Source organism: Lonchura striata, chromosome Z (assembly GCF_046129695.1).
Source record: "Lonchura striata isolate bLonStr1 chromosome Z, bLonStr1.mat, whole genome shotgun sequence".
Taxonomy (NCBI): Eukaryota; Metazoa; Chordata; class Aves; order Passeriformes; family Estrildidae; genus Lonchura; species Lonchura striata.
The window spans coordinates 39,224,538-39,249,120 of NC_134642.1; the positions used below are offsets into that span (position 1 = coordinate 39,224,538).

Below are 24,583 nucleotides of genomic sequence, written 5' to 3' on the forward strand. Positions count from 1 at the left end.
AATGTTGGTAAATGCCAGCATTACCTTGACTTTTGGTTAGTGGAAAATGTTCCTTATCTTGCCAAGCAGAAGAGGAAGCTAATAGCGCGTTACCGGAATCAAAACATGAGGCTTGAGATAATGTAATGGCTTTAATAATTTTGCTATTTTGTTAAACTTGATGGGGGGAAAAAATTCTCACCCTTTTGCTGTACCAAAATGTATAACTTGCTGTGAGCAAGGTAGTCCAGTGAAGCGACTGAAGCTAAGTCACTTTACATCAATTTTTTTTGGCAGCGTAAGCAGTAATTACTGTTTCATCAAGGCTTTTATGGGATTCTTGTGATGCATAGTTTAGACACAAATAACACTGGTTTTAGGTGTTAATGTAGATACTTTTAGTCACGTAAAGGCCTTCCTTGGAATCTGATTCAGTTCTTAACATCTTTTTATCTGTTGTGTTTTCTTCCAACTTTCATTAACATGGATCCTGGGGGTATCTACTGTCTTGAAGTTTTGATGTGCACTGTGATAAACATGTCTTCCCTCTTTGTTGCCTGTTTTGTGTTGTAAACTCTTAGGGACAAGGGCTATCTTTTAATTGCAGCTGTACAGCACTGACAAAACTTGGCCTTATATTTGCTTGGGGTTTTAGGAAGTGCTTTGATGTAACTAGCAGTAAAATTACAGTTAATATTTTTCACTGCTAATTATGTTCCACCTTGCCATAAAACAACATGCATCACAATTTTCTGGGGTTAAGTCACTTGCTGCCAAATTTTTTCAAATGACTTAAGATTCTGCTTGCTTTTGCTGTGATTTAAGTGATGGCTGCAGTTGTGGTGCTGTAGACTTAAATTTTGAATAGCAACCTGTCCTTTTATCTTGTCTTTGTACTGGATTTTCCAAGGGTGCTTGCATGTAGAGGTAGTCCCGTAATGGACAAGTTACAATGTGTTGGTTTTATTATGTCACCTTGAAACAAGGTCTTCACTCTTGGAAATAAGCTGTCCCCAAAGGCAGAGTGGGAATGTTCGAGGCTCTGTTGCAGGAGGCCTCAGCCATACTCAGCTATCATAAGCCGCAGGTGAAAGCACTCCTATGAAAGCATTTTCCACCTACACAGAAAGTGAGTGTTCGGGCCTTTTCTCTTAATATTTTGTGTGCCATATTAAAGATACAGAAAACCCACAATGCAAATGAAATGCAAAATGACTAGCTTTAGCTGAAATTCAAGTTCATACCATTTTATATTTTAATCATTAGGTGCGAATAGTTAAAACAAGTGGACATGCCTAAAAATAGAGTATGTTTTCTGCTTAGGTGCTGTAATGTTTCAGGCATTTGTTGGAATTAAAAAGATACATACACCTTAATTTTTGAGTTAGAGTACTAAAAGCCTGAGCAAACCCTAAAGATTCCTGCTGTGGACAGATGTAATACTAGTCCCCGTGAGACACCCCTCTTTAGCTGACATCAGTGTGTGGTGACCTACTGTAGGCTGGGCTTTAATCTGCTGCAGGCTGCAAGGGTGTTTTCTGAGAAACTTCAGACTAAGCAACCAGCCATTCCCAAAAGCCCACCAAGAACATGAGACTGGCTAAAGTACTCAGTAGAGTGCAAACACCTGTAGCCCATAAAAGCCCGAGCCTCCTCAGGGGCTTTTGCCAGGCAGTAACCCCTGAGGGTCAGAGACAGAGGAGAAAATCCTTTGTCTGATCTCACAATAATGATTCAGCTGATGGCAAGAGTGGAACAGTTCAGAGCGGTGCAATGCAGATGGTGATGGTTCAGGATGACAAATTATTCCAGCAGGTTTTTTGAGGGGTGATGGTATAGTTCAGGTGCTTGCACTGGCTGATAAAATGTTTAAAGCCCTTGCCAAGGAAATGATGTCAACAAGCAGTCTGTCTCGGTAGATGGATCCCTGGTCGACAGTCTTGCTTAAAGTTGTGGAATTTTCATCCGCTCTGCTGTGCTGCCTGTTTTGTGTATTTTAATTATGTGTTTGTGTTTGGGGGAGGGTGTGTATTTGCTTTTTACTGTTCCCCAGGCTTCATCCCCTAGGACACTTTTCATGGGGAAAGTACTCACATTTTAGTGAAAAGATGCCAAATGTCTGGCGGTGGTTTGTCCAAACAAGGGGACTTGTGAGATCAGAAACCAACACTTGAACACAATCACAGTTGTGTCTGTGTTTCTGGCTCCTACTTTGAGGACATGGTGAATTTATATCATCAATACTATGTGATTCCTGTTGGGTTTGGGGATTTTCCCCTTCTTTTAAGTAGCGTAGGAGACACACTGTATGGCTTACATCATCCAGAGGCAGAAGCCAAAAGCTTCAGTTGTTCAGCATTAAGAAACTTTCATAGGCAGCAAGGATGGGCAAAGAACTCCTGTCTTGGAAAAATTTATTGATAAAGAAATTTGAGTTTATTTTCCTCACATGCTTTTGATTTATCTTGGAGTTGTTGAGCTTGCTTGTGCAACAATGAAAACAAAACCCAGGATAGTAGATGAAAGCAGGAGTCCTGCTTTCAGATCAGCCTTAAAAATCACTTGGCTAAGATCAGATAAAAAATACACTCATTATCCACTAATGAAATAATTGCTTTGTTATGAATCTGCAAAAGTCAGATTTTGGCATGATTTTCTGGTGCTGAGTCATTCACATTAATACCTGAGATGTGAAGAGTGATGGGCTTTTGATTGTATCTTAAGACTGATGTGTTCAAGCTGCTCACCTGGTATGTGATGGTGCAAGTTAATTCCCCAGCTACTGATCTGTCTGTTCCACCTGCCTGCTGGGGAATGGGAAATAGTGGGAAGGAGGCATGATGTGATCCAAGGTGGGGTGGGAACCTGGGAGGAGTGCTTTTAATTGATCTCACATCAGTGAAGGATGCTGGGCAGTGGTTTGTGCCAGGACCATCCCAGTGTTCTCCCTGTTGATGTTGACAGGGTTTGTTGCACTACAGGTCTAATGTCATGCGTTTCTGTTCAGGGCATTTTGTGCTAATTTTCAGCTCTGTCTGATCAGCATACTGGTTGCTAGCTGCTGTGAAGCTTATTGAAGTAAATTTTTATAATGCATGGAACTTAACTTTCTGTTAAGTGTTGTGTTTCTAGAGCAGCTTCATGGCTGGTGAGGAAGATCTCACTGCTTGCTTCTGCTGCTCCTAATGTGAGACCCTGAGAAGTTTGTAAGTGGGAACTGGTCCCTGCAGACAGACAGTAAAAATCCACGTTGAATCTCAGAGGGAGGGAGGCATCCTGTGGGCTGCATTCAGGTCCAAGTCAGTCAGCTGCTGTATGCATACAGACTTTACATGGTTATTGATATTCTTATCAGGGCTTATCTCTGTTTTTGTTCTAAAATTGTTACATATTTACATCAACTTCATCTGAATTGCTGCTGTGACAGAAAGTGCTTTTTCATAGACAACTATTTTCCATTTTCCATTTTACTGTCTGGCTTTTTAACTACTTACGGTGTTTCTGTTTTCCATTTGTTTACACCTTGCTCCTGCCAAGCTTGTCTTTTATGAAAGATTTCAAAGCAATTTTTTTTCTTTTGTATATACAGATTTGCAGCTTCTTGAACATGGCACAGTCAAAATAAGTCAAACCCCTTTTAGATCCCCTGCAATTCGGTAGTGAAGGGGAAGCAGGGGAAAGAATGGCTCCAGTATTTTTTTGCTCATTTATTTATTTATTTATTTTCCTCAACTCTCGGAGGAAAAACATTCCTTTTTGTTTTATTAATGATGTGCTTATGAAATGGAGTGTTTGATGGTGTGCACTCGGAGCAGGCGGAAGGCGAGCTTCCCCACGTCGCACTGGCAGCATGCTCCTTTTCTGATCTGCAGCACTCTTAGTTTATTCCAGATGTAGGCTTGCTCTCAGCAGAGGCTGCCTGATGTATAATGGCATCACAGTGGAGGAAAAACGGCCTGTGGGGACCCAGTGGAAGCTGACAGTTGTATTCTCTATTCTCACTTGTGGTCTGTTACATAAGATGACCCTTCCCCTGTGGGCCCCCCACTTTGCAATTAATCCAAGTAGAATATTCATACTGTCTTTTAAAACATTTTAATTATTTGTAACCTAGGCACTTTGAAGCTGATCAGATTGAAGTAGGAAAATCTGGTCCAAAGGGCTGCCTGCTTGAAAAAGCCAAGTTGGGAGGAAAGTTGAGTCACTGGGAGTGATGTAACTGTGGAGAACAGAAATTAGCCATTAGTCCAGCTGCAGCCTGGCTTGACCATTTGTGTTTCTACTTGCTGTGTGAGGGGAGTCAAAAAATGCAAGTCTGGAAGGGATTTCAAGAGATGAGCCAATCTCATCTCATCCTCTGAGACTGACTTTGACAAATGTTGGTTCATCATGTGCATGAAATCCTTTGCTGGGAGGAATCCATGTAGGCAGGGCTGCTGCTGCTTGGGATTATAGGCAAAGTCTGTGGGGTGCATCTGGACAGAGCTAAGATTTGTTCAAGTCCCTAACAATGGATTTTTGCTTCTTGTGGCTTAGAAACTCTCAAAGCAAGTGTGTCTTTCTGAGTGTCTATCTTGGCCAAGTCTCAGGTGAATTGCTTGGTATTTTTTAGATTGTCATATACAAGTATTCATCTCATTGTGAGAAACAAAGCCCATGCCTCAAAATTTGAAGCGTTTAATAAAGACAGATCAATAAAGCAAAAATAATAGCACTGGGTGCATGGCAGCAGCCAGAGGCTTGCCCAGTTTTTTAGCAAGTAGTCCTTTCATACTGTTGCAGTTGCATTACTTTCTCAAGTGACTTTGCACCTTTTTGGAGCTGTTTTACCGCAACTATGCTTTAGGTTGCCACAGCATTCCACAAGTCCACAACTACAGTTTCCAAGGATCTATCGGGGGACAGTACGGGGTGGTCTTCTGATGCCACTAAAGTAGTATTTTTATGGTATTTTGTTCTCTGCCTGTGCTATCTTGGTTATACATTTTTCATGTGGTGTTATGATATATTTTCTGCAAGCACTCTTACATCCTGTAGTAGCCTTGATTTATGCACAATTTTAATTATACTGTTCAAAAAAGCAAATGCAATTTAGGCTTTATCTACAGAAGTAGCTACAATTTATAATAATTTGCAAAAACGTATACACAGTAGCAAAAGCCAACTGTTGCATAGCAGATTGTAACATCCTGTTTTGTCATGAGCCTGTCCTGTCCTCAAGTGCTGCAGACGGTGCTTGTGACCTGCCTTTGGCTAAGGAATATAGTGCAGTCTCCTAAGGAGTAAGCAAGGCTGGATATCACATGCTCCCTGGCTGCGGTAGGGGCTGGTAGTGCCTAGCTCTCTGTCCTTAATGAGGATTTCTGGAGTTTGAGACTGAGCTGGCATCAGCACATCTGTGCTTTGTGTTTGAAGTGCTTCTGCACCAGGAGCTGTGAGCGCACACATACAGATTTCTTGTGTCACTGGTGAACAAAGCTGAGGGTTATTCTGAAGTGAAGCTGTGAGAATTATTCTGAGAGAATGGGAAAATTCAGATGTTGATAGAAATGTGGAACTGACAGCAGCTGAGCATCGTGCAGTCGAATCAAAGAAGAGCGGTCAGCATTTAAACTCATCCTCTGGGCAGGGATTAAGAAGGCTCCAAGGGCAGTGACATCAGACCTGCAAAATGCCAAAATTAAATACACTTGGAGTTTCCTTTGGGTATTGCAAGTCTCTGGAGTGGAATGAATGCACCAGAATCCTAGCTTTCATTTACAGACTAAGTAAGCTTGTAGTCTTTTTTGTTCAAGAAGGAAAGCTTGAAAATAGGATACTTCAGCAATTTTCAAAAATAAACACATTCATTGCTACTACATTTTTTTTTTCTTATTTTTTAAAGCATTTAAAATTTGTGTGGTTGAACCTGGGAATCCCAAATAACTCAGCAAAACCAGCTTTAAGTAAAATTTAAATGCATTTACAAATCCTTGCAATTGGAACAGAGCTTTACCATTAAAGCTTTCCTGTGATGGACTCACTTAAGATGCACATTTAAAGCAGCACCATTTTTAGTCAGCTGTGAAGTATCCCATGCTGCTCTGTACAAAAGACACAGCAGGTTCATGGGGAGGGAAAGGGGGTTCTGCTGGACACCCCCTTTCTCCAGAGGCCTCAAAGAAAGGCTGGCAGTCTGCTCTTCAATACATAGCTTTCAAAATCTGGAAGTGTCATCCCTCAGAGGTACGTGTGTGTTGGTGGGGGGCTTTTGCTTTCAGTCCATGGTTAAGTGAAGAGCTGTGAATGTTTTATGAAGGAAAGGGAAAGAACAGTGAGGGGTTCTGATTTCCAGCTGACGACACTGAGTTGTTTATTCCCAGTGAAATCCCTGCAGCTGACCAAGGACTGAAGGGACAGCATTTTGTTACACAGGACTTGGTGACAGTGGCATTTGAAAATGAGTGAAAGAAATACATGTTTGGGCATGTGCCAGATGGTTTTGTTGTCTTTGTGGATGTTTTTATCTGCCCATGTTTGGACTGAGTAATGCTTTACTTTGAAATGCTTTTGTTACTTCACAACAGCTTTTGATTTTAGTGGGCATTCAAAGGGAATGAGATTGGTACTTGTGTCAAGAGCAGTAAAGTTGCCATTTGCTCTTATCAAGTGCTCTGTATATGAATATTTGAGTTGATTAGTTAAGAATAAATTTGAGAATTTTTGCAATAAAATGTGTGATAGAAAAGAGCACTAAGGAGTGCAGGCCAGGCACATTGTGGGCCTTGGTGTAACTTATGTTCTAAAAAGCTTTTCCAAGTCATTAAAGGCAATTTTATGACTGCGTTGTTAAATTTTATTGGAAAGTCTGCTTCCAAACTGGGTTTAACAAAGGGACATTTAAAGTCCTCTTAAGGCATGTTACGAGGAGAATGGATGATCATCATTTCGGCCTGGGCTTTGTTGGGGAGATAGAGAGATTGTATTTCTCTGCTCTACTGTCTTCATTATGTGTCCAAGGTACTTCACAGCAATAAAACTTCTCTGTAGCATTTTCATGCTGTAGTTCAGTTCTGTTTTTTAACTAGATAAATATAGTTGACTCTTGCTCCTGCATTTAACACAGTGTCTCCTGTGTCACTCTAATTTATTTTAAAGCACCCTCTGTCCTGATATATCCTGTTATTCAGCAGGAGACTGGGCTTTTATAAAGGCATTGAAGATCCCAGTTGGATCCTGCTGGGATATTGCCCATCTGCAAGGCTTTCAAGTTAATAGATTACCCACAGGTATATATTTTCAGGCTCAACTTTTGGGTCACCTCTTAAGGAACCTGCTTTGGTTTTTCTGTTTCTCCTACCTATGGTCTAAGGGCTGTGATTCATTAATATCATAGTTGTTGTTATTATTAATATTCATGTTAATATTAGTTAATGTTAGTATTTATAATAATTTTGTTATTTTTCATTTTTTTTCTTAAGATATTGTTGTAGATACTGAACTCTTTGTTCCTTTATCTGAAAAAGTTGTATTTTAAAAGTTTCAGGGATCAGGTGGGGGAAAAACTCCCACATTTTCTTCACTTAATACTCTGATAAACAATAGTGGCCTAAAATTTGCAGGTTGCTGCCACAGCCCTTGGGTTTGCTGATATATTTGGTAGTTCTTCTTCTCAGAAACAAGCAGGAATTTGTGCATGCTCTTCACAGTTTGCTATGAAATTTTAATCATCTTTGCTTCTTGGGCGTTTGGGTAGTGTGAGAATGTTACTTGTGTGCATAACACACCCAGTCAGAAATAGCTGACCTGGTGCCTCGTGAATACAACACATGGCTTAAAAATTGCCTCTGAATTGTGCATTTTGCTGTCTTACAAGCCTGAAAATTTCCAAGGGCTTTTCATAATCCCGTAGTCCTGGTTCTTCCCCTCTCTGACAGCATCCTGGCAACTGCCTTACTTGTCTTGCTTGCTTGTTTTTCTCTTTCCTTTTTTGCTCTGCTGATACTGTCACACTTGTGTTTCCTGCCAATAGGACTCACAGGAGCTAGTTTCTGTTTCGCATTTCATATTGCTCTGGAGTTTGTAAACCACTTTTTGGTTAAACCTTTACAGCAATTAAAAATAATCAAAACCAATGAAGGTGTCCTGAACATTGCTTATTACCTTGCTTATGCTGAAAATTATTCTCCACAGTGGGTAAACTTATTATTTACAATCTGTGCCACAGCTGCCCAGTAAGAAATACTTGATTGGCAACTGAAAATTTGAAGTTGGTGGTTTTTTTTCCTGTGTCTCAAATTCTGCAAACCCCTCTGGAGAGGGAAGCACTGCCATGTCATGCAAATCTGGTCCCTGCTGCAATAGCAGTTGCACCATCTGATGTTCAAGGTCCCCCTTGAGCCGCGTCTGTGCAGCCCTGCACGTCTCATCCTTGAGTTTTGGCGAAGGGGTTTGAGGCCACTGTTTGCTCCAGGAAGGATCAGAGCATGGAGAGCTGCACCTCTGTGTGCCTCATAAAAGCTGCAAATACCCCTGCAAGGAAACTTCTACGTGCTGACCCTGCTCTGTGCTGCCTCCTCCTTTCTGCCTCCTTCGCTTGGACCACAGCTAACATAGCAAAGCTCAGCAGAAGCACCAGTATAACTTGGGCTATACAGGTGTGTGGTGAAGGGCAGCAAGGTGCTAAATAGCTCCCTCCTGTACCCTCCCATACCCTCCTAGCCTTCTCCAAATCCAAGCTGAAGGACTTTCTGCACGTTTTCTCTCAGCAAGAAGGTTGCCGCATATGGAAGATGCACATCCGGAAGGGGACAGACGGGCTGGGAATCCAGATAATGGGAGGCAGAGGGTCAAAGCGGTCCCCTCACAGCATCATCGTCACCCATGTGGAGGAAGGCGGCTCTGCACACAGGTGAGGTGACAGTGGTGCCTTCATGGTGGTGGGTGTGATGGAGTAACCATGGCCATTGCTGTTACCTGGGTTCATGAGAGGGGTTCAGGGGTTTTGCCCTCCCATGGTGTGAGGGTGAGAATATGGACATTATCAGACTAAAAATTTTTTTTTTTTGTTTGATCACTGAAGCTCCTTCTAGAAGGTACTGTAGACAGATCAAACACTTGCTTGGTGGTGGAGGGAAAACCAAGGAGCCTGATGGCTTGTTGGGCTTTTCCCCCAAGTCCATTTTGGGAAGATGTGCCTTTCCCATGGGATCAGTTGTGCAACCCCAGGATGCTTACAGACTGCCCTGCTGTTCCTGATGGGGTGGAGATGGGGCTTGCTGCTGTTCCCTTAACTAATCCAGTGGGTCACAGAGAAGACTTGTGGAGTCTCAGACCTGCAAAGAGGGTGGAATTCCCCTGGTTATAACAATGACTTCCTGTGGGCACTTTTCTGAGCCCCTTTTTCTAGAAAGTAGTACTGCACTGATCAGGTGCAAGCTTAGCATAGTGAGATCATACATTGTCCATGCCTCCACACCCCACCACGTTCCAGTGGAGCCCAGCACTGTGGTAGAACCACCCTGCAGCTCCATGTTCCCACTCTGTTTCTGCAGGGATGGCAGGCTGATGGCTGGCGATGAGCTTCTCATGATCAACGGGCAGTCGCTGGTGGGGCTTTCCCACCAGGATGCCGTAGCCCTCCTCCGCTCGGCCACTGGCCTGGTGCAGCTGGTGGTCTCTAGCAAGGTACAGACATCTTCTGGGTCTCACAAATGTACATCCGCAAGTGTTTGAGCAAGTGCTGCGTGAAAAGGGCGTATTTTCCATAGGGAATCACATGTGCACTTTTGCTGCTCTAAATTTAATGCATAGCAAGGGGAAATATATCAGTAGCTGCCATAAATCTGTGGCAAATCAGCACAGTATAGGCCAAATTAATGATTTGCTTGTACTGTCACTGTCACTCAGTGTGCAGATGAGTATTTATTCATGCAGACATTATCTAAGTTTCGGCCAAAACCATTTTCTTAAAATTACATGCTAAGTAAAACAGGCTGTTTTGAGCCTCTTCTGCTTCCTGCCTGCACAACCTGTGTACCTCTCATCTCTGTCCTATCTGTGTGCCTGAGATTTCTTGAAAATTATCTCTTGGCTTGAGTTCTTATTTTGTCCTTGTTAATAGTGTGGAATGGAGCTCTTACAGATAAAGGAACATGAAACTTCAGGGAAATGAGACTGGAACTCATTTATCAGTTGGGCTCTTCGTTCTGCCTTGATTACCAAAGAGGTTGAGAGGATATTACATAATATTTTGCTTCTTTGTTTAAGAAAATCCCACTCACCTCTATTTGCTCTTCTCCATGGAGCATATCCTGTTGCCCCTGGACGTGGATTGCTGCAGGTGTTTGGTGGGTGGCCAATCCACTCCCAAAAGCACCCAGGGATCTCAAATTAGGACCTGCCTGCAATGTGGAGGTCACCAGGGCCTTTGAGGTGGTGACAGGAACATCTTGGCCCAAACAGTGCACTCATATACCTGCATTTCCAGTGTGGCAGCAAGCCACCATGTCAGAATTTTAAATTTTCTTCTTAGCTTCACCTTCAGATTTCCTCTGCCATTGAAAAGCAGGTTTCTGTGGTTTTAATGTCTGGATGCTTTTAGGGCTTCCCTGGATGCTGCATACACATGTTTTTCAAGAAGAGGCTCTATTCCACTATATCCAAAGTGAAGAGCCTGTGACTTCTGTAGCATTTCTGTTAGACGTTGAAATTCATTGCGGACCTTCCTCAGGGTCACAGTCTGGCATTAACCCCACAAGTGTTTATTCTGGAAACACCACGTTTTGTCCTGAAGTGGTACATTTTGTGTTTCCTTTAGACAGCTGGACTCTGCCAAAGCACAAGGCAGTAGACTGCATTTATTTCTCCTTAAAATTAAGTGCTTGTTCCTATGGTGACCTCATTAAAATAATCATAATGCATAAACTTAGGGCATAAAACTTCACTTTCCTCATCAGGCTGTGAATCTGCTTGTCCCCTGCTTTGTGCACTTGGACAGTTTTCATGTCCCTGGAAGAGGGACTTTGAAAGGCAAGCAGGAGGGGATATACAACCTGTGCCATTTTTCTGGCAGCCCCAGAAAATGTGTAGATAGATGAAGTGTTCCCTTGTAGCTCCCTCTGAACATTATTAGTTAGTATAGGCACGCAGCTTTGGCTTTTGGTCTGGTGATCAGTAATACAGAATTTCTTCTGAAAGCAGTGAGCCTGTCTGGCCACTGCTTTTGGCTGAGGCATGTGTTTGCCTGCCAGAAAACATGGCAAAGACTGGAAGCAGATGCTTGAGCATCAGGAATGAGTTGGTAGAGGATTGGTGGGTCAGCTTTCATTGTATTGTCCTAAGCAGCATTGTCACAGTATTATTCTTATGTCTGTATGTACATAAAAATGTAAAGGGAACATCCATAGAGAGGGAACAGGAGCACAGGGTGCAATTTGGGTTGCAATGGAATGAATAATGAGGTCGGTCAACTCTCACTTCACTCTCAGTGACATTTACTAAATCCAAAGTGGATAGGAGCAGGCTGCCTAAGAAGCATTTATTTTAAATTCTTCATTATGAAATCTAAATGTTTTAAACATGTATTGGCCTATGTTTACTATATATACACTTCAAAAACAAGCCTGCTTTTTATAACCAGACCATTAAAAGTTTGAGCATGTGGAAGTGTGTAGCACAGGGAGGATTACCAGGGAGCTCACACTTGGCAGGTGAGATGGGGCAGTTTTACTGTGACACTGGTGTTTTTCTGCATGTGATGTAATGTGTTGTGTTGTCTCTTGGGTAGGAATCTTCTGAAGGGGATCTTCTGAAATACCCATCTACCAGTTTGCCAGACTTGCTTAGCACTTGTTCAGTCCAAGACTCTGTCTCTTGCACTGACAATAAAGAAAACGAAGAGCCGGAAGAAGATGTGAAAGGAGTGAATGTATCTCCTGAAAAACTGGTTGCTGTAAGTGTGTTTTGGTGTGACATTTTTACTCTCTCTCAAAGCCCATTTGCATCTGTTACATTCTTCTACACCCTGACACAGAGCGTGTCCTCGAGACCAGGCAATCCCATCCCACCCAGCCCTCCTCTGTGCAGGATGTGGGGGAGAAGCTGGAAAAGCGATGGCATTTACCACAGCCCCTGCCATCTCTGAGCTGCAAGGCAGCAGCACAGGGAATAGGAGCTCTCGAGGCCTCCAGCCTATGTTGCAATCATGGTTTTGTTTTTCTCTTCGATTGTTTTCCACCCACTTCAACTGCTTTTGTTGGATCTGATGCAAAGTCTCTTGCCATGCTTACGCAGTTACATGTTCTTCTTTCTCCTCCTTTTCTAACAAAACTTCTTTAACAGTTTATGATCCAAGTCTTGAAGTTTGTATTTGCTCTGTCAAAGCCAGCAGACACTTTGGAGGAGGGACAGGAATTTCTGGCTGTGAGCTATAGTTGAAGTTCTGAATAAATGCTGCCGGTTGATAATCTCACTTGCATTCCTTTCAGGGTTGCATTAAGAAGTTATTGTTATTGTTATTTATTTGTTATGTAGCAAGAAACTTTGTTGGTCTTCTGGGCCTTTCTTGTATGGTGCAGACAAAAAAATAAAATTACGTTTCTAATCTACAGAGCTCGTGGACTTGTTTTCCAGCAAGGGAAGACAGGTGGATTCACTTGAAGGTTTTATCTATTTCTTATTTTCCCTTCTTGTCTCCCCCTCACACACTTTTCTACAAAAATGCATACAATTTAAAAAAAAACCAAACCAGTTAAACTAAACAGTTTTAACTGTTTAGTTAAAATCCATTTAAATCAGTTAAAATAAATCAGTTAAACCTTTGAATGGCTCAGATATGATACTGGTTTGGTGATTTGTTTTCATTTTATACTTTTACACTTACACCTGAGCAAAAAGACTGTTCTACAGGATGAGTCTCATGATGCTGGCGTTTACTTCCTACCTGCCTGTCATCTCTGACTTACTTTGAGTCAATGTTTGTAACACTCTCACACATCTTAATACTCCGACAAATTTTGTTATTTCTTCACTGTCTTCTCTTCTATGTGCCAGGGTGCCTTTTTGGGGGGATGAAGAGAAAAACAAATGGGGTCACTTAGCATGCTGATGTTGGTGTAGTGTTTGTGTGCAAACTTGAGTGGGCATCTAAGCATTCTTTTGACTATAAAAATACTTTGAATTCTTCTACATATCATGCTTTCCATTCTGGTAATTTATAATAAGGTTATGGCTCAGCAGCACTTAAATATAAAAATCAGTTTTGACAAAATTTAATTATGTGTGGCTTCAGGATTAAGCTCCCTGGCATTCCACTGACTCTTTCAGCACACGCTGGGAGTTATTTGTCACTTTGTTTCCTCGTGTCTATTCCAACAAAGCTCTGCCAGTGATGGCTTTTTCATCAAGTGTTTCCTTTCCAGATAAATGTAGTGCTCAGGGAAGCTCAAGAGGGTTGAGGTATTTGTGACCATGAGGACACAGCTGCATGAGCCTCCCAGAGCCCTTCTGCTTGGACTTGAGTTTAGAGCCTGCCCTGATGTCCATCGCAGTGCCACTGCAGCTGGCAGTGGTGGTGGCCAGTAAGAGCCAGCTGGATTTGCCTGACTGTTGGGCGCTCTCACCCCTGATGGCAATAGCTCTTTGCTTTCAGAATACATCATTTGAAGGATGAGGGGAAATCACAGAAATCTGGGTACAGTAAGCACTTTAGAAGGCTATCAGCAGGGGTTTTTTTCTTGTTGTCTCGTCTGCTTCTAGTAATTTCTTTTGTTGAAAGGATGTAATTTAAAGAAATATAATAAGTTACTGGTGATATACTTTCAGAACCTCTTCTGTTTTATCTTGATCTGCAGATTAAATCATTGCTTTTCTGATCCAAAGCACAGAATGTTTGTGTTCCCCTTGCAATTGCTGTGTCAGCCTTGGAGTGCAGACATGTCTCTCTGAAGCCTGGGGTGGGCAGTCTGTACTGTGTAAACCTCTCAGCTTTACCTTCATCTCCTCCTCCATCCCAATCAGGTCTGGGCAGCCTGAGCTGGACTGGGCTGTGCAAATACTGCATACCACAGAGGAAGGTAAATGTATGGAAAAGATAAAATTCATGTGGCTTTTTTCCACCTAGCAAGACTGGGGGGGATTTTTCATAGCAAAGCTTATAAGCTGATTTCAAAGCCAGTGTGAAAACAAAGCATCACAAGATTTTATTTTTAAATTTATATAAATGTATAGTCCAATTTATTATTGCAAAATTGCTTTGAAAATCACTGCTCTGTGCTGCTCTCATGCTTTTGATGATGTTCACGTGTCTTTTCTTTCTCTCGCATATATTCCATTATATCTGTACTCTAGATAAGGAATGACAGTGTGGCTGAGGATTAAAGCAGGAACTAAGCTGGACTATTTTTAATCAGTGCAAATGTAGTTGTATTGGACTTTCAGGATGGGTGTTACTCAAGATCTGCACCAGGTAACTGAGACTGTGATCTCAGTCTGAGAGTCAGACGTCTTAGATTTGAAGCTGACTCCCAACTCAGCCCTGTCCAGGCGTTGCCTTTCTCACCTCTGACAAGAGGTTAATGGATTTTCGTGTTTACTCTGCGGGGCTTTGGAGGAACTTAAAAGAGATGCTGTCAGGTGCTCAGTGGTTATGTCATAATGAGTAATTCAGAATGTTTTATTGTCAGCTGAGGCTTCATTGTCCCTTTTCTGATCCAGAACAATGTCTATCTAATTCTTAAACAAGTCTAGAAGATAGTAAAAAACTTGCAGGAGCTTCTAAGTTTGTCAGAGGTATTGTGTCATTAACTACTCTGTGAATATAATTCACTGCTGAGTGTTCCGAACCATAATTAATAGACCTGATGGACTTGCTGCTTTAGCACCTGATTGCCTAAAGGCTGAACTATTAGAAAAAACAATCACTCGGAATGAAGGTGTGTATTCAAATATTCATCCTTGTAGCTACTTAGAACTCAGTGGGACCAGGCTCTTAAGGGACATGATATAAGTTGTCACTGTTTTGAAATGGGACATCCCCACAAGGTCCCTTCCAACCTGGCTTATTTTAAAAATCTGTGAAAAAAATAGTAAAAATGAAAATTATCTTTTCTAGATGCTGGTCATTAAAAAATTTTCCCATGAGCAGTTGTTTTCAATTCTTTTAAGATCTGCTCCGGCATTTTCAGACAGGAAAATAGAGTCTGAGCTAGTCAGCCTCTCCAGGACACAGCAGAGGAGTTTAGTGATACTTGAAAACTGTAATTTAGGAGAAGTATCACTTTAAGTCTTACTTGAAAGTCCACTTGTTAAGTTTCATTAATAAAGATCACATACTACAATTTAAATGGAGTTCTGCTTTTATAGTCTTCTTATGTAAAACCATGTTTAACATGAAACATGCCTTAAATTTTTAACTTCGTTAAAACTTGTGCTGCCAGGCAGAAAAAGGATTACATTAATATCCTTAAAGTGCATTTCTTTCAGGAGTAGTTTGTCCAAAACATTGCTTGACTTCAGACATGAAACACTTGTCAGAGAGTTGTGTTATCCTGAATGGTCCTGAGACATTTCGGGGGTTTTAAACTTCTCTACTCCAATCCATATTTTGCCATGTGCAGTTGACACTGCTATTCCAAAATATCACTATTGGCACTGCTATTCTAAAATATCACTATTTATGTCCAAGTGTGAAATAGGATAATATGATAGTATTTGCCTTGGATGATTTATTTTTAATTGTAATTCTCTTTTACTAGTGTTTCTGTTGCTTGAAATTGAATCTGTCATTGCATTGCTGACTGGTGGAGTGACCTGGGAAGTGAACTCTAAAGAGAAGGCTCATCTACCCAGAATTTGCAGAGTGTCCAATGAATTTGGGGGATTTTTGGTCCCTAGATAGAAGCATGTGCCATTCTTAGTTCCTTCAGAAGTTACTTGCCTTCGTGTGGTTCAATATCTGATAGTCTGAATATTTTTTAAATGTTCAGCTTCGGTGACCAGCTTTATATTAATGGCTTGAAATTTCTACAGGTTAGTAAAACACAGCAAGATGATTTCTGCCTCGGAAAGTTTGGATCTGTAGTTGCTGGAGGCACAGATGGAAGGCTGGGGACTGCTCCTCTGTACTTAAATCCTGTATTCTCCACAGATTGTTAAATCTGCCATTCCTGATGCTGGAGGCAGGACCTTGAGCTTAGTCTGTTCCATGCAGAATAGAACTATACAAAAGAGAAAAGGAGGTCACCCTCATATCTTCCTTTAGAGAGGGCACTGGAAAGGGAATTTGCCTCCCTGTGCCCAAGCTCACCGTGCAGGCACGACACCACCTCTGGTGGCACTCCCAGCTGTGTGACCCTCTGCTGTGCGGTATCAGGGCCTTTCTACTCATATTTACTCATGTTGAGATGACCTGAAGTGTGGGATGTGTGCCTTCTTGTCAGTGCTGGGCGTGTTGCATGCAGAGACATCCGTGACCCTGCAAGGTCTTAACCCTCCTACCAGCAACAGAAACAGGATGTGTGCTGTTAAAGGTTCCCTGTGTGATCCGGGTTGCCTGATCCCTGCCAAAGCCCACTTGTGGTTTTCATGCAAGACATGTATCTGAAAGGGGATAAATAAACCTGTTTGGTGAATGTGAAGAATTGCATTTGTTTAACTCCACTCCCTCTCAGTTTATACTTTTTTTCTGTGCTGTATGTCTGACTAGTTGTTTTCTGTCATGAGCCTTTCTGTCTTACCAGGGAATCCATGCATAATTACCTGTAGCCTTGCAAGCATAATGAAGAACTGGATAACAATGCCATAACTTTAAAAGCAATCTTGGGGTCAAAAGTTCTCCTGGAAACACTGAGAAAGAATTTCAGAGAAAGCATTAGCATTGAGAAGGAACAGGAAGCATAACTCAACAATTAAATGTGTGCAGGGCGTGGAGAGGGGCCCTCGTTACTTGGAGTACTGGAGTGTTCCCATTAGGGCACTGCAGTCTCAACACAGGCTGCAGAAACACAGCTCACTCCTCAGTGTGAATGGCTGGGAGAAAAGCAAGAAAAATACTTTCCTGGCAGAAATTTGCTTAGCAGAGAAAGGCTTTAGTTGGGGTGGGTGAGAAGGGAAAGAAATTGATGAGCCTGGTGTGGGGGTTTTTTATGTACTGGGAAGAGTTCAGCAACTCTTTTCCACTTTGTGGTGATGACTGGCAATCTTTGCAGATCCTGCCCTGTGCCCCATCACTTTTAGAAGGGGCAGGCAAGGGCAAGGTCCAGCTGTACTTTGGCATGGCTCACAGCTTCTGCTCAGCTGTAAATGCTGAATTTGTTGAAAGTCTGGCTGTACTATACCTTTCTGAGGTAGTCTTGTCCAGCATATTGATGGGTCTGTGCCCATGCAGTGCCCTTCCTTCATGCTATGGCTGATGAGATACATTGTGTGCTACAGTGACTCCAGACACAAGATTTCAGAGTAAATATAGTTAGGAATTTGGGCAAGAGAAAATGATAAAATGCTTGGAGTCCAAATCTTGTTCACACAGTGTGTGTTGTTTCTAGAAGCCCTATCACATTAAAATAAGCAATTGCAGTTGGACTTGTTGCTGGGGAGTTGCTCAGCGATGGGCTGGTTGTGGTGCTGTGACACTGGTCGGGGCTGGGGGAAGAGCTGGAGGAGGAGGAAGAGTGCTGAAAGATCTCCAGGGGTGCAGTGTCACTGGATTACTGGGGTTTTTTTACACATTGTAAAATTCACCTGTCGAGGAGACATTAACATGAGTAGGTTCTTCATGTCAGGAGGGAGGTCCTCAGAGTACTATTGTTCCATGTGCCTGGCTCCCCGCCCTTCTGGGCCTTTTCTACTGCTTCCAGCTAAAAGGCAAAGACCAGAGAAATCTCTTTTCACCTAGGATCCAGTACTTGAAGGGTTTTCTGTAGACACGATGCTGTCTACAAATCATGAATACCTCCTGTTGCTTGGGATGGTGGAGCATAACCTCTCATACATGACTATAAATAACAGTGTGGACAATGCCCAGAGTTACAGTTTTAGCTCTTCCCATGTGATGTATTTGAAAGTCAAGTCAGCAGAGTAATAGAAACACAAGTTTACCTACAGTACAGGTTCTGCATGGTCCTTGTTTTTGTGAATGAGGGCTTTTCCCATAAAGCATCAGATACAGTACAGCCTCTCTCTCGTTTGGCTGTTTGGATAGATGCCCAGTTTTGAAGGAGATGAACTGCCTTTAACAAGCTAAAAATAACACCCTCATGGCAGTAGAACAAGAGAAATGCTGTCACAGCCATGCAGTTCACATATATTAGCAGAAGGATGATGCACACTCTAGAATTTTTGAGTTAGTGTGAATGTCTCAGTACCACATCTGCAAATTTTTGACTGTGTGCACTGTCCTATCTTGGCTGGAATCAGGTAAAAATAATTTGAGATGTGCTGTGCAGCATCCATAATGCATGAGGCTTCAGTTCCTTGAAGATGCAGGTATGAAAGACACTTCATTCAAGTGTGAAAGACATTTAATTCTTACATATTCTGTATTTTCTTGTATACTTAGGATGGTATAAAATGCCAGTTTGGAGCTGAAATCCAAAGCTCCCACCAGTGGTGTCATGGGAACACTCTCTGCAGCTGTTGGTTGATGTCAGTATTAGGAAAGTCTTTTTTCATTCTCAGGAGAACTGTTTATTTTGTAGAGTGATTATTGCACATTTTGTCCTTCACTGGGAATTAAGATTATCATTAGGAAAAAAAAAAATATATATATATAAGCAATTAATTGTTTCTTATGATGTAAAGGTTCAATATTTGTGCTAAACCATGAACTGAGCATGTATTAAACAAAATAATGGAGTAGTTGAACCAGCTTTCGCAGTGCTTGAGTTCCATGTTTGTCATACATTCATGGAATCCCTTGGGTCTCTGCTGTTTACTAAGACTGGTCTGCTGAGATCTCTCTGCAGTACAAAGAGACATCTCGTGGGCAGTGACTAAACTGCAAGGAAAGCATATATCCTGCTTTTTTGATGTTTGGGAGGAAAAAGCATAAAGCATAAAAAAGAGAACAGCAGGGATCTGTTTGTTTGCATTTGATTTCCTTTAGCTCAAAAGCTGTTTCTAGTGGAAAATCATAATATACTGCAGAAGAAGAGTAATTTTGTCCAAAAAGGACTGGGAACTGTTTTGCTGTGAGCATCTTACTGTTTCTAAGGCATGTGTTGTCTGCGATATGTTTCTTGGAAAACATTGCTGCATTAGCCATTTCCTGCATTTCTTCCTATTTAAAAGGGTATTTTTTAGAAGATTTTTTCTCTTCAAAACATTATGAATAATTTTAGTGACTCTTTGGATATCTGAAAATTGAGTGTGCTTTGCTTAGCTGTAGCTCTGACCAATGAGTCATTGGAGCCAGCACAGCTGGGACCCTGCTTCATCAAGAACCTGCCAGCATCCTCTGAACAGTGGTATTTAAAACACATTCAAGAAGGTTTTGGAGAGTCTTGTAAAAAATAAATATAACATTAACGAAGATGAGAATATCTTAGCTCTGCCACAGGGCATTTCTAGTCTGTTTACAGAGTGGGCACGGGTAGATATTGCTGCTCTCTTTGTGCTGGTGAATGCCAGGTTTTGTTTCTTGTGCAGGTTTGTGTATGACTACTCTGTAGAATTTAAGGAGACATAAAAATAACTGTTAGGGGTTTGTGCCTCCTGAAGTAAATAGTAATTCCCTGTCTAGCAACTACTGCATTGTACTGAAGTCTTAGGGTTGCTTTTGAGTGCAGGCATTTGGTGAAAGTGGCAGACTAGACACTACTTTAAAAGCTTTTGTTTTGTTTATTTGGCATTTCCACCTATTCAGAGAGCTGGGCAGCTCCAGTTCTTGACTGTTTATCAGATTTCCTGATCTCTTGCTACATATGAACCATGAGTTTTCCAACACTTTGTTAAAGTAAAGGAGGGCTTGGGTTCCCATTCCTTTGGCTGGGCAGGAGAAGTATGGACTGCGTCTGGTGGTACCAGCATGTGTATTTCCAAGGTGAGCTTCTGGGGAAGTTGGTGGAAGCTTTGTTTCACCAGTGCTGCCAAACACAGCCCAAATTTGAGCCCTTCCAAGGCCTATCTGGTGAGTGTGCAGAACTGCTCTCTGCCTTGTCAGCTTTGCACCAGGGGAGCAAACTACTGGTTTTTATAGAGGTGCCAGTTCAAGACACTGAATTGATGCTGGAGTGAAGGTGATGTTCCTTCTCATTCCTCCATCCCTTCTTCCAAGTGGTTCTCTAGTTTTGTGTCATGAAAGAGAGGAGAAGCAATGCAAGTGCCCTTTGGAAGCAGGGAGTCCTCTAGCTTGCACCAAAAATTGCTAAGTTGGATTTAATTTGGCCTTCTTCAGAACCCTGTGGTTCAGTTTAGGGAGCTCCCTGGCCTTTGGGATGTCCTGTGTTTTGGAAAAATTTCCCTGGTTGCTGCAGATCCTGATGCAGTGTGTTCCCACTTATCAACCTCCTTCTAGATCTGTGGAGCTTTGTACATACCATAAAACAGAGCAGTAAGGAATGGAAAACTCAGTGCTGTCCAATATTAGAAAATCCATGTCCTCTGCATCACTTGCAATGTTAATTCTTGTAAATTATAGTGCTGCAGTTTGTAATTTATCTGTGAGATGGATTCAATTAAGGTGAAAAAGAGCTAATTTAAAAGTGAAGGTATTTTACTTTCTGTGTAAGGAAAAAGGGGCATGTGGAGTTCCCTGCCTAGCAGATACATTTAAGGCTTAATGCATGCTGTGCCCCATAAAGCAGTAAGTAATTGCTCAAATAACTGAAACAGCTAGAATTACACCAGATTATGGAAAAAAAAAAAATCTTGAACATTTTTTGAAAGGTTAAAGGCTTCAAGGCATCAGCTTGTCTCAAGGGACTAGGAAGAAAGACTTTGTGCAGGGAGCAAGTGAAGATTTACATTGGGTGTTTGGGACATTATTCTGAAGAGTCTATGCTGGCTCCTTGTGGAGGTCTGTTGGGTTCATCCTGATGGCTGGTGTTGGAGCAATTAATGGTTAAATGTTTGGAGTAGGCTGCTTAAGGAAAAGTTGTCATGGCTGGAGACCCGGACAGAGTGTGAATGGGACTAGGGAAGATGTGGAATTTTCCCATTGAGTTTGTGCACAGCCATTCCTCTTTCACATGGCTGCTCTGAAGAAGGGCAGTAGTCTCACTGGTGGACTTGCTTTGCCAGTGCAGGTAGGACAGAATTTGTTATGCTGTAGACTTCTCAGCCTGGTTCTCACTGCTTCATTCCCAAACCACCAGGATAAACAGGTCTGCATGCTGCTAGCACTGGCTGTGCTGTGGGGAATTGGGTGGGCTCGCTGATGGGAAAGGCCGCAGCTGAGGAGCTCTGTGAGGGTAGCAGAAAAGCAGTTTGCTTATTAAATTGTATCAGCCTCTGTATGCTGTCTTTGTTTTTGTAGATCGGCAAGGGATTGCTAAGATGTTTGTGCTTAAACAGTGCAGACTGCCATAATCCTGCTCCTCATCTTGCCTAATTAAGAGCCTGGTCACGCTGGAGCTTTTCCAAGGCAAGGAGTCCGAGGGCAGTTGTTCCTTCTGGTGCAGTGCCAGGACCGTGTGTCCCTAATAGTGCCATTTCCTTTGAAATCAATTGAGATGTCACCGTCACTTGATCCCAGGACTACTTAATGAACTGGCAAAATGGGCTCTATTTTTAGATCTCCCTTCAAACTACTGTGTGTGTTAAAGCTCCCCTTGTCCTTAACACTGGGACGGCATTGGGAGGGATTTATTGGTTAGTTTAATAAGGGACCTACAGGACTGAAATAAGCTTCATTTCCTTGAAAGTGAGGAAAATTAAAATGGCATGGTTAAATCTGGGCAGCCACCTTGAGACAGTAAAGTGATATGTTCGCTGCCAGAAGGATACAGTGGAGCTGGGTTTTTCTTCTTGTCTAGGTTATGAGAGAGCCAAAGATTACAGACACATGCCTTTGGGGAGTTTTTGCAAGCTTTGTAGATCAGATTTCTAAGTGTTTTCTGGATACAGTAAAATTCCTGGTAGTTTATTAGGCAAGCTCAACAACTTAAGGAATATCAACTTCATTGCAAATGTTGGTGTCTTCCCCTATGTGTTTATAATTAGTGTCAGAAAAATACTTCTATAAAATAAAAAAAAATAAAAACAAACACAGATAATGTAAATGTTTTTAATTAAACAGATAAGTTATGTGGTTTTACTTTCTAATTGTAGTCTGAAGCATAGTTGGATCAACTATAATTTCAGGAAGCTGTTAAGACTATCTTGAGGCTTTCCCTAGCATTAATGTTTGCACATATGTGACCTTCTGTGGATCATACATGGGGTTTGGGTGTTTGCTATCTGTAGGTTCACAGGCTCCAGGATTGCCATGAGGGGAATGTAGCTTGGGGTGCACAGTTTTAATAGAAGTGGCAATTGTGTCCTTCTTCCCACCCCACTAGATGTGTGTTTTTCTTCCTGCCCCACTAGCTGAAAATGGATGTGGTTTCAGAATGCCCTGGTACTTTTCTTACTTTGACTGTGGCACAGTCAAAATAAAAATCAGCAAAACCCCAACATATCAGCAACAAACCTAACTCAAACCCCATGTAGTAGAGGCATAAGATGTACTGAATAGGTCACCCTTGAGCCTGGGTTCAAGGTGGAATTTGGTCCTGGCAGAGATGATTTCAATATCTCTGTACAATACTACAAACTAAGTCATTTTTTCTCCTCTGAGCTGGAGGAAGTGGTCCAGCTTTGGCCTGGAAGCTGTGTGGTCTTACCAAGTACAGCTGCCCATATCCATGCAGACTGCAAAAACCAAACAACTCATCTGTGTTGTGCTTAGCTCCCGAAAAGTCAGATTGGACCTATCCCCATCTGTTCAGATAGTTAAACAGCACGCCAGCAAAACTGGCTGCTTTAGGGAGACATTCGTCTTGTTTTTCTTCATCTCTGTGTTTCATATATTTCCCCACCACAGAGTTAGCACTGGCCCTGTGCACCAGTTGATTTGTACACCTGTAAAACCACCATGTGATTTTTGTGTGTGTGAAAGTCATTTCTACCCCTTGCCTGAGGGGAGTCACCCTCACTTCATAAAGTGTATTCTCACTTGTATGGTAAATTTCAGTGTATCTTTGTGAGATCCATGAGGTCCTGTCCTCATTTTCATGTGCTTCTGCTGTCTGGTATCCCAGAAGTCTCTTGGAAGGAGAGCTTGGGATACTTGGGCTGTGGCCTAATTGCTGGTGTTTAGGTTTCTTAGGTAGAGTTCTGAATCTGACGTCTTACATATTTTCTGGAATGAGGCCTATATCAGGATGACCAAATCACAGGTGCTAGGTTTTTTTCAGACTGATGAATGAATTGGATAGTTCTAAGTTTACATGGATCTGTGAGCTGCAAAGCATTTGATGCTGGAAGTGACTCTGAAGTAGTTGTTGCAATGCCTTGAAAAATCAACAGCTACTAGCTAGGATGTACAGTCTGTGCATAAATTAAATGTAGCTGTTCGTGTTGAAGGGGAAGGAATAAAAAGCAGTTTCCATTCCAGCTTCCTGTTTCTGCCAGTTTTATGTTTTCCTGAAGTTTCTACTGTTCAAACTAAAATCATGAAGTCTAGACTTTGCACAAAAGATAAACTTTGGCTTTGTTGGCTTGGGTATAAGAGGGGCTGGGGGATGGGAAGCAGGTTATGGGAAAGACTGATGTTTTTAAGATTGAATAGCAGAAGCAGAAATTAGTTTTACAGGAAAGTATTTGGCCACTTGGGTGGGGTTTTTGAAAACTGACTTCCAGGAGTTCACCAGCACCTTCCAAGATGCAGGGACTGGGCGGAGCTCTGCTTGTCCCAGAGCACAGGAGAGCAGGAGGCAGAGGACATGTGGCCGTGCTGCTTGCCTTGTTACTTGGCGTCCGGGCAAACACAGTCGGTAAACAGACTCCTCCTGTCCTGGGGTATTTACTCAGGGTTTTGGGGTTGTAATTTCACCTGTAAACTTTAATTGCTCTTTTCCAGGCTTTTAAAGTGCTTAGCTGTCATAACTTTCTGTTAATTAAGCTTTTCATCATCAAGCTTTGCATTGGTGCTCAGCATACACTAACAGTAAAATAATGCTTTTTAAAAGTAGTTTTCTCTATAAAGATGTGACGTCTCTGGAAACTTGCAGAGCAGCACAAATGGGAATAAAAGCTAGAATTTTGTTCAAATATGTGCAGAAGCAGCTAAGTGAGGTGCCACGGAGTGCTGAATGCATTTTGGAGGCATTAGTGTGGTGTCTTGCAGAGGATGCATGACCGTAATGTCCAAAATATTTAATACAATTACATGTTTTGGAAACAAAGATGACATGCAATGGAATTTTCTGTCCCATAATGACAATGAGAAAAATGTCCTCAACATCTCTGGTTTACAAGAACTTTTTTTTTGTTTGTTTTGTTTTTTGTTTTTTGTTTTTTTAATTTCTTTTAGGTGATGGAAACTGAGAAGTCTCAAGATTCAGCTTGTGCAGAAGTGTCCAAAGGAAACAATCAGAGTTCAACTCTGGCAAGTGGCATACTGAAATACAGAAGTCGATCTCAAGGT

At 41.9% G+C, this 24,583-nt stretch overlaps 1 protein-coding gene across 1 annotated transcript in view; it reads left to right on the forward strand.

Moving 5' to 3' along the window:
- The window catches only part of PDZD2 (PDZ domain containing 2), a 137,077-nt gene that overhangs the window by 73,422 nt on the left and 39,072 nt on the right, over positions 1-24,583 (forward strand). Inside the window, exons 3-6 of the mRNA XM_021554724.3 lie at positions 8,727-8,869; positions 9,513-9,645; positions 11,747-11,911; positions 24,470-24,581. Coding sequence (XP_021410399.2) covers positions 8,727-8,869; positions 9,513-9,645; positions 11,747-11,911; positions 24,470-24,581 — 553 coding nt within the window. The remainder of the gene's footprint in view (positions 1-8,726; positions 8,870-9,512; positions 9,646-11,746; positions 11,912-24,469; positions 24,582-24,583) is intronic.